The sequence below is a fragment of the Lactuca sativa genome, chromosome 7, assembly GCF_002870075.4.
Source record: "Lactuca sativa cultivar Salinas chromosome 7, Lsat_Salinas_v11, whole genome shotgun sequence".
NCBI classification, from domain to species: domain Eukaryota; kingdom Viridiplantae; phylum Streptophyta; class Magnoliopsida; order Asterales; family Asteraceae; genus Lactuca; species Lactuca sativa.
Genome location: NC_056629.2, coordinates 149,247,667 through 149,256,679, shown reverse-complemented (window position 1 = coordinate 149,256,679; position 9,013 = coordinate 149,247,667). Strand labels below are relative to the sequence as shown.

Genomic DNA, 9,013 nt, shown 5'->3' with positions numbered 1-9,013 from the left:
AAAACAAATTGTAGGTTTCCTTCCTATATTTCTTTATTTAATACAAGTAGAGTTGCATTTGATCCATTTCTTATAAATCTCTTATTCGTACAAGTGATGCTTTCATTTAAAGGGAAAACCGAGGAAGGAGAGGGAAATCACAATTTTAGACTAATTGATTGAATTTAGAAATGAAACTTAATGAAAAGAAGATCTTTGGGGGAATTTGCATCCGGTTTTATCATCACTAAGTGTTACCACCGAAATAGGTAAAAAAGTTGGAAATTTAGTGAGATTTCATATGTGTTTGTCGATAAGGTTGTTACTTGAGGAGTCTGGTGTTCCTTTCCATTTGATGGTCGCTATAGAGACAAAGCATGGACTCCTGTTGCGGAGTGGCTACAAGGAAAGACTTCACAATAACTTTAGGTGGTTGAAAATTTTCATATATTTGGGCAAAAAAAGACTGTGTCGTACTTTATTAAAACCATAGTGCATTTCACCTTTCAAAGAATCTAATCATTCATGATAGAACAAAGTATGTGTAGATGAAGTAACGGTTTATCAAACAATCAATTAGCCATTGGACTCGGAACCCAAAGAAGATCCTTGGTACTAAGAATCTAGTAGACATGTTTTCCAAGGCAATCATGATACAGAAGTTGAATCTATGTAAAGCGTCAATTGGTTTCTAGATACTTGGAAAGATAGTTGGAAAGAAGGAAGGCCTATACAGAGATGTGGTTAACAAAGATTAAGTTTAGGTGGCAGAAGATTGGTTGATTATTTTCCACCTGGGATATTGTGAGTTGAGGAGCCTGATCTTTCTTTCAACCACATTGTCGCTATGAAGACAAAGGAAAGGGCTCCTATTACGGAGTTGCTACAACGAAAGACTTCTCGGTAACTTTAGTTGTAAGTTGTACTAAAAAGATTAAAAAGTACTATCACTACAAAAAAAACAGCCCTTTAATGGCATGCGAACCATGGCACACAATGATTTATGATACATAAAACTCCCCGTGATACTCCAACCACCCGATGAATTGGTTATTCCCAAACGAGTCATGAAGGGTGTAACGAACATATGTTGTCTCCACATTGGATCAAGAACAGGGTCAGAAGGATCAAAAACTGCTAATTCATACAGGGCCATAGAACCGGCCCAACCAGCAACCAAAGCTGTATGCATTATATGCAAAGAAAGCAAGCGTCCGGGATCATTCAATACAACGGTATGAACACGATACGAAGGCAAACCCATGAAAATACCCCTTGATGAAAGAAAAAAGACACTACATAACTTTATTGCATTGGAAATATACTATGGCTATGTTATGGACCCCCTCTTTAGTGGATTATTTCAACGCAAGGGTTCAGCTCTCCCAAAATTTGAAGCATTTAGGAGACAAATTTTTGCGTGACCTAAAATTAATGTCACAAAACAACATTGAGGGTACCTATCAAAAAAAAGTATGTCGTATAAGCATGTCATTTTGTAAGTTTTCATGAGGAATGACACACGTTTCCCATCCTTTTATAACTAGCGGGGGGGGGGGGGGGGTTGAAAACCCGAAAATATTAAAAAACCTCGGCGTCTTGTTCTCTAATCATCTCCCATTCGTCATTTTGATGTCTATGATGCGTCTCCTCCTTCTTCTGTACAAACATCATCCGAAGAAAACCCAATGACATTTCGCGGTTGTACATCTCCCTTTCTTCTTTTTGCAGCTCTACAAAATGTTTAGGTTTATAGGGTTCATTAAATCTCGTCCTTTACACACATCATTTCTTATTCTCTCTTTCTTATTCATTAACACTCGTTCTCTCATGACTCCTGTGACTTGGCCGCCTAAAATCTTTCCTCCATTGTGCAGCTGTCTTTGCCCAGGTCGTTACTGGAGACTAGAGTGAACATTGATGTCGCCTAAGCCTCAGCGAGCCTCCAATGTACCGAATCTCTCTCTCTCTCTCTAACTTGGTAGTAACTTATTCACTTTATAAGTATATTATTTTTTTAAACTTTTTAGGTTTGAAATATTGATTATGATTGGAAATTGTTTTCATTTGTTACAAAATCCAATTGTTACTTTGTAATTAGATTGACGATTTTTTTTGATGATTTAGTGTTAGCGTTCTTAATTTTCCTTTTGGTTTGTGCTTTCTAATACGAAAAAGATTATAGATAGTTTATTTTCATGGAATGTTTGCTTTTGCTTGCTAAATTTTCTGTAGGGGAGTTTGTAAATGTATGGTATTACTATGCATTTAGCAAATCGATTCTCCATTTTATTACCATCCTGAAATAGAAGATAAAACTATGTAGGTTGTTATACATGTTATTTGTATTAATAAAAGTTGTGATAACTTAGAAGATGAATCCATGAAAGCTAAAATGGTGACTTTTATGTAACCCCTTAAAGAAATAAGAAACCTTTTTTTTTTTTTAATAATCTTGTTTTATTTAATTTGCAACCATTTGGACTCTTGGTAAATTAAATGAAAATGGAAAAGAATCTTGGAGCAATGAAGGAGAAACACACGTGACTGTCATTGATGGAATCTCTAGTCGAATCAAACATTTATTCATTTAATATTATATCACTTGCTATTAGTTTTTGAGTATTGTTTTTTTTATAGAGAGGAGGCAACTGGGGTAACTGGATCTCTTGCAATAGGTGTAGCATACTTTGGTGTCATCGAATCGACCAAAAAATGGATTGAAGAAACACATGTGAATCTTAGAGGTCCCTAGGCTAATATGGAAAGATAAAGGACCAAAGGGACTATATAAAGGATCGGTTGGGTCTCATGTTTCAATTGTTGCGTTTGAGGTAGGTGAATTGGTCTGAATACAAGTCTTAATCGGAGATGGTGTATTGTTAGGGGAATTGATAAGATATGATGAAATAGTTTTTGTATTACATTTATTTAAACATTGGAATGATTATTATTATTTGACATACTATATATTTTTAAATGGATTGTCTTTTTTTTAATGATATGCTATTTTATATTTTGAGACAATAATTGTCATCTAATTTGGAAATTATTAAATCCATTTAAAAAAATATTTTTTTAAAACCTTTAAAATTGTCTTTCTTTATGACACAAGCTTTAATGATACGCATTGTGTGTCGTAAATGCGTGTCGTAAGGTTACGACACATAAATGCGCTTGGTCTTCCTTTATGATAGGCCCTTCAGTGACACGCATTTGCGTGTCATTTGTATCCTTCTATGACACGCAATTCTTGTCATTAAAGGATATTTTTCTATTAGTGTATTTATCTAAAAAATAAGGTCCAGAATTTTAACATTGTTACAGAAGATGCAAGCACAAATGAAAACTTAATAAAAATACAATAATTGCATATTAGGCTCAAATAGACTGCAACATATAAGTTTTAACACCAAAATGGGTAAAAATGTGCTAAATCAGGAAGATTTCATATATATTTGTCGATGATTTGTATTAAATCCTTAATGAACTGGAAGCCAACGTTGAATAGCTAATAATGCTTGTATGTATTTATACATTTGAGACATGAATAACTATTAGATGTCGGTTTGAAACTAAATATCATGTTGTTTTGAGACTAATCTAATGTTTTGTTACTATAGTTTCAATCTCTCGTGTAAATATGTGTTATGTTCACTGGTAGATACATGTTCATCCCATTCATGATACCATTTTTTTCTTGGTTTTTTTCAATAAATCCGTTAAATTTAAGAAAAAAACTATAACAAATATAAATATTCAGTTATCACCATTAAATGGTAATTTCTTATGTAGCCTCTTTAAAGAGGTTCCTCGTCCTCAAACGACATCTTCAATTTCACACCTTTAGTAAATTGCAGTCACAACATCAATCCTATGATGAATTTACTTTCCCTTCCAAATTTCAAGAAATCAGTCAAGATCCCAACCTTTTCTTTTTATGATAACTTTTAATTAACATTAAGAATGTGATTGCTAAAAATATAATTGTACATAATATAATAATGGATAAAGTATAATGAACTAAGAATAAATAATCTTGAAAAACAAATTGTAGGTTTCCTTCCTATATTTCTTTATTTAATACAAGTAGAGTTGCATTTGATCCATTTCTTATAAATCTCTTATTCGTACAAGTGATGCTTTCATTTAAAGGGAAAACCGAGGAAGGAGAGGGAAATCACAATTTTAGATTAATTGATTGAATTTAGTAATGAAACTTAATGAAAAGAAGATCTTTGGGGGAATTTGCATCCGGTTTTATCATCACTAAGTGTTACCACCGAAATAGGTAAAAAAGTTGGAAATTTAGTGAGATTTCATATGTGTTTGTCGATAAGGTTGTTACTTGAGGAGTCTGGTGTTCCTTTCCATTTCATGGTCGCTATAGAGACAAAGCATGGACTCCTGTTGCGGAGTGGCTACAAGGAAAGACTTCACAATAACTTTAGGTGTAAGTTGTACTAAAAAGATAAACAAGTACTATTTGTGTTAAAACTATAGTCTAGAATTTTAACTTTGTTATAGAACATGCGAGCAAATATGAAAACTAAAACGAAATACAATAATTGCATATTGGGCTCAAATAGACATCAACATATAAGTGTTAACACCTAAACAGGTACAAATTTGCTATATTAGCGGGATTTTATATATCTTTGTTTATGATCTTTACTAAATCGTTGATCAATTAGAAGTCTATCATTATTGGTTCCCTTCACTGATGGATATATAGGTATATATTTACAGATATAAGACATATGTAACTACTAGATTTCGGTTTGACACTAAATATCATGTTGTTTTCAGACTAATGTAATGTTTTGTTACGATAATTTCAATCCTCGTTTAGATATCCATTATGTTCGCATGGTAGATAAATGTTCATCCCATTCATGATACCATTTTTTTTCTTGATTTCTTTCAATGAATCCGTTAAATTAAGAAAAAAAATCTATAACATATATAAATATTCAATTATCAACATTACAAGGTTATGACTAAGACAAATTGTTTTAACTGATGTTATTTCCCTATAAACATGCATTTTAGATTGCAACACATTTGAGAACTCAAAAAAACAAATAATGGTAAATTTCTTAGTTACCCTCTTTAAGGAGTGTCCTCGTCCTCAAACGTCATCTTCGGTTTCACACGCTACAGTAAATTATAACATCTATGTACTTGTTCAAGCCTATCACAAATTTACTTTCCCTATTAAATTTCAAGAACTCAATCAAGATCCCAACCACTCCAAAGAAATCAATATTTGCCGACTTTTAATCAACTTTAAGATTGTGATAGTTAAGAAATATAATTGAACATGATATAATAATAATGTTCTGAATGAACCAAAAATAAATAATCTCAAACAACATATTGTAGCTATCCTTCCCATATTTTTCTATTCAATGTACATAGAGTTGAGTTTGATCCATTTCATATAAATCTCCATTCCGTACAAGTGATGTTTTCATTTAAAGGGGAAGCCGAGGAGGGAGAGGGACACAAATCTTTTGGATAAATTGGTCGAATTTGGTAATAAAACTAAATGAAAAGGAAGATGTTAGGGGAATTTGCGTACAGTTGTATCATCAATAAGTTTTAACACCGAAATGGGCAAAAGGTTGATAATTTAGCGAGATTTCATATATATTTGTCGACGATATGTATTAAATCGTTAATCAGTTGGTAGTCCGCCGGTGCTGATGGTTCCCTTTACCTGACAGATATATAATTAGTTTTAGTTTTAATTAGTTTTATGGATTTTATTTTCCCTTATTAACAATTAAAACAATTTTATTTTAGGTATGATGTCAACCACCGGTCCAAATATGACAAATTTGCTACTTTTGATTTGCCAGACGTATAGAAAAAAAAAACCCACCGCTCCTGCCCTTGTCCACAAGAATAATGTGAGTTGGCACGCGTCAATAGATATTGGTGCATCCATTAGCCATCATGACATCCTTCAGTAACAAGGATGGTTCCTATTGAAAACTGTCAACGTAGCCACACCTCTCTATATAAACGATATCAGTACTACTTCTCACAAACATAACATCTCTCTCTCTCTCTCTCTCTCTCTCTCTCTCCATACAAACAATAATGGCAAAGTCGAACTCTAATCTTTGTGCAGTTGTTCTTTTAATATCAATTCTAATAGTAGCAGCATCAGCAGGGAGTTTTTACGATGACATGGACATCAGTTTTGGGGGTGAACGTGCTAAAATTCTGAATGGAGGTCAGGATCTTTCACTTTCACTCGACCAATACTCTGGATCGGGTTTCCAGTCGAAGCACGAGTACCTGTTTGGAAGGTTCGACATGCAACTCAAACTAGTACCAGGCAATTCTGCTGGCACCGTCACCACATTCTACGTGAGTACCATCGATCGGTTCCAATCTTGAATTTCATATCTGAATTATATATATATTGTGATCACTCATTTGTATTAATCTTTTAAAGGCTGATAATAACCATGTCTTTGTATTAAATCACATTAGTTGTCATCACAAGGTGCGGGTCACGATGAGATCGACTTCGAGTTCTTGGGCAACTCCACGGGAAACCCTTACACAATTCACACCAATGTGTATTCACAAGGGAAAGGAAACAAAGAACAGCAGTTCCACCTTTGGTTTGACCCTACCGCAGCCTTCCACACCTATACCATCGTATGGAACAGTCTAAGAATTATGTAAGTCACGCATCCAACATAAACATTAATTGGTTCTCTTCCTTTCTCATGTTTTTCTGCTGTTCCTATATAAAGCTCTTTGTCTCTGCAGTTTCTTAATAGATAACATACCAGTAAGGGTGTTCAATAACAATGATGCTGCTGGAGTCCCATTTCCCAAGAGCCAACCCATGAGGGTTTATGCCAGCCTGTGGAACGCGGATGACTGGGCAACCCAAGGTGGGCGTGTGAAGACCGACTGGACTAATGCGCCTTTCACCGCGTTATACAGGAAATTCAATGCCAATGCCAAAAAAGTTGGTCCCAATTCAGTATCTACAAGCTCAATAAATGATAACCAGTCATGGAGTACCCAAGGACTTGATGCAGCTGGCCGAAATAGGATCCGATGGGTGCAAACCAAGCACATGATCTACAACTACTGCAACGACCGCAAACGGTTTCCCAATGGTATTTCAGCGGAATGCAAGACCTCTAGATTCCTTTAAGCCTGCTTACTAACTTGATATCCATATTTTTTATTCTTTATTGATCGATTTCTGATCTTCATGATTATTTATTCTTTGATTCATTGTAAACATTCAAATTGAAAATACAAATAAATACACAAGTATAAGATTCCATGTACACTTTAAAAACGCATTGTCTAACAGCACACTACAATAATTGAAATATCTTTTTCGTTCATATCTAATTATATAGTTTAGTTGGTCAAAATCGAAAGTCATTAGTAAAAACATTATAATTTCTAAAATCCTTTTTTTTTCGACACTACATACAAACTTCATTATGTGTAGAATTAACAACAAAAAATGATCCTAGAGGTCTATCATTGTTTTCGATAGGAAACATTGTATGTGGAAGAAATGGCTAAAGTCTCGTATGCCTTAGTTAATTGTAACTTCATGTATGATACGTTATGCACTAGATCTTAAATTGTAATGTAGTGGGAGGCAGTAGCAGGTTTATGTCAAATACAAGAAAAAAATTAGGAAGGGATGAAGTGGTCGTTATGCTATTTGAAAAGCACTTATGTGGTTACCTTACCTTTCAGAAGAAAGAAACTAGTCTTAGAAGGCTTCAGTGATGTAGATAAGAGATGTTCTAGATATTTAGGGAAAACCATAACAGGGTTTTTGTATACCATTGCGGGTATAACCATCAGTTGGATATCCACACTTTGGAAAGAGTATTCATCTATTAACCATAGAAGCATAATGAATGGAAATTGAAAAAATTATCCTTAGAACTTATTTGGTTGTAAATTTTCATATATTTGGGCAAAAAAAGACTGTGTCCTACTTTATTAAAACCATAGTGCATTTCACCTTTCAAAGAATCTAATCATTCATGATAGAACAAATTATGTGTAGATGAAGTAACGGTTTATCAAACAATCAATTAGCCATTGGACTCGGAACCCAAAGAAGATCCTTGGTACTAAGAATCTAGTAGACATGTTTTCCAAGGCAATCATGATACATAAGTTGAATCTATGTAAAGCGTCAATTGGTTTCTAGATACTTGGAAAGATAGTTGGAAAGAAGGAAGGCCTATACAGAGATGTGGTTAACAAAGATTAAGTTTAGGTGGCAGAAGATTGGTTGATTATTTTCCACCTGGGATATTGTGAGTTGAGGAGCCTGATCTTTCTTTCAACCACATTGTCGCTATGAAGACAAAGGAAAGGGCTCCTATTACTTAGTTGCTACAACGAAAGACTTCTCGGTAACTTTAGGTGTAAGTTGTACTAAAAAGATTAAAAAGTACTATCACTACTAAAAAACAGCACTTTAATGGCATGCGAACCATGGCACACAATGATTTATGATACATAAAACTCCCCGTGATACTCCAACCACCCGATGAATTGGTTATTCCCAAACGAGTCATGAAGGGTGTAACGAACATATGTTGTCTCCACATTGGATCAAGAACAGGGTCAGAAGGATCAAAAACTGCTAATTCATACAGGGCCATAGAACCGGCCCAACCAGCAACCAAAGCTGTATGCATTATATGAAAAGAAAGCAAGCGTCCGGGATCATTCAATACAACGGTATGAACACGATACGAAGGCAAACCCATGAAAATACCCCTTGATGAAAGAAAAAAGACACTACATAACTTTATTGCATTGGAAATATACTATGGCTATGTTATGGACCCCTCTTTAGTGGATTATTTCAACGCAAGGGTTCAGCTCTCCCAAAATTTGAAGCATTTAGGAGACAAATTTTTGCGTGCCCTAAAATTAATGTCACAAAACAACATTGAGGGTACCTATCAAAAAAAAGTATGTCGTATAAGCATGTCATTTTGTAAGTTTTCAT

The 9,013-nt window shown here is 34.3% G+C and overlaps 1 protein-coding gene across 1 annotated transcript; it reads left to right on the top strand.

Annotated features, from left to right (window-relative positions):
* The first annotated feature begins 6,081 nt into the window (after positions 1-6,081).
* On the top strand, positions 6,082-7,168 carry LOC128127453 (xyloglucan endotransglucosylase protein 1-like). Its single transcript, XM_052765924.1, has 3 exons — positions 6,082-6,360; positions 6,487-6,680; positions 6,772-7,168. The coding sequence occupies exons 1-3, from the start codon at positions 6,088-6,090 to the stop codon at positions 7,166-7,168; spliced, it is 864 nt and encodes a 287-aa protein (XP_052621884.1). The 5' UTR covers positions 6,082-6,087.
* The last annotated feature ends 1,845 nt before the right edge of the window (positions 7,169-9,013 follow it).

What these genes read in the sequence shown, in the direction of transcription:
- LOC128127453 (XM_052765924.1), top strand. Translation starts at nt 6,088, where the DNA reads ATGGCAAAGTCGAACTCTAATCTTTGTGCAGTTGTTCTTTTAATATCA. An exon ending in GCACCGTCACCACATTCTAC is followed by an intron (nt 6,361 to 6,486) that starts GTGAGTACCATC and finishes AAATCACATTAG; the next exon opens with TTGTCATCACAAGGTGCGGG. An exon ending in TGGAACAGTCTAAGAATTAT is followed by an intron (nt 6,681 to 6,771) that starts GTAAGTCACGCA and finishes TTGTCTCTGCAG; the next exon opens with TTTCTTAATAGATAACATAC.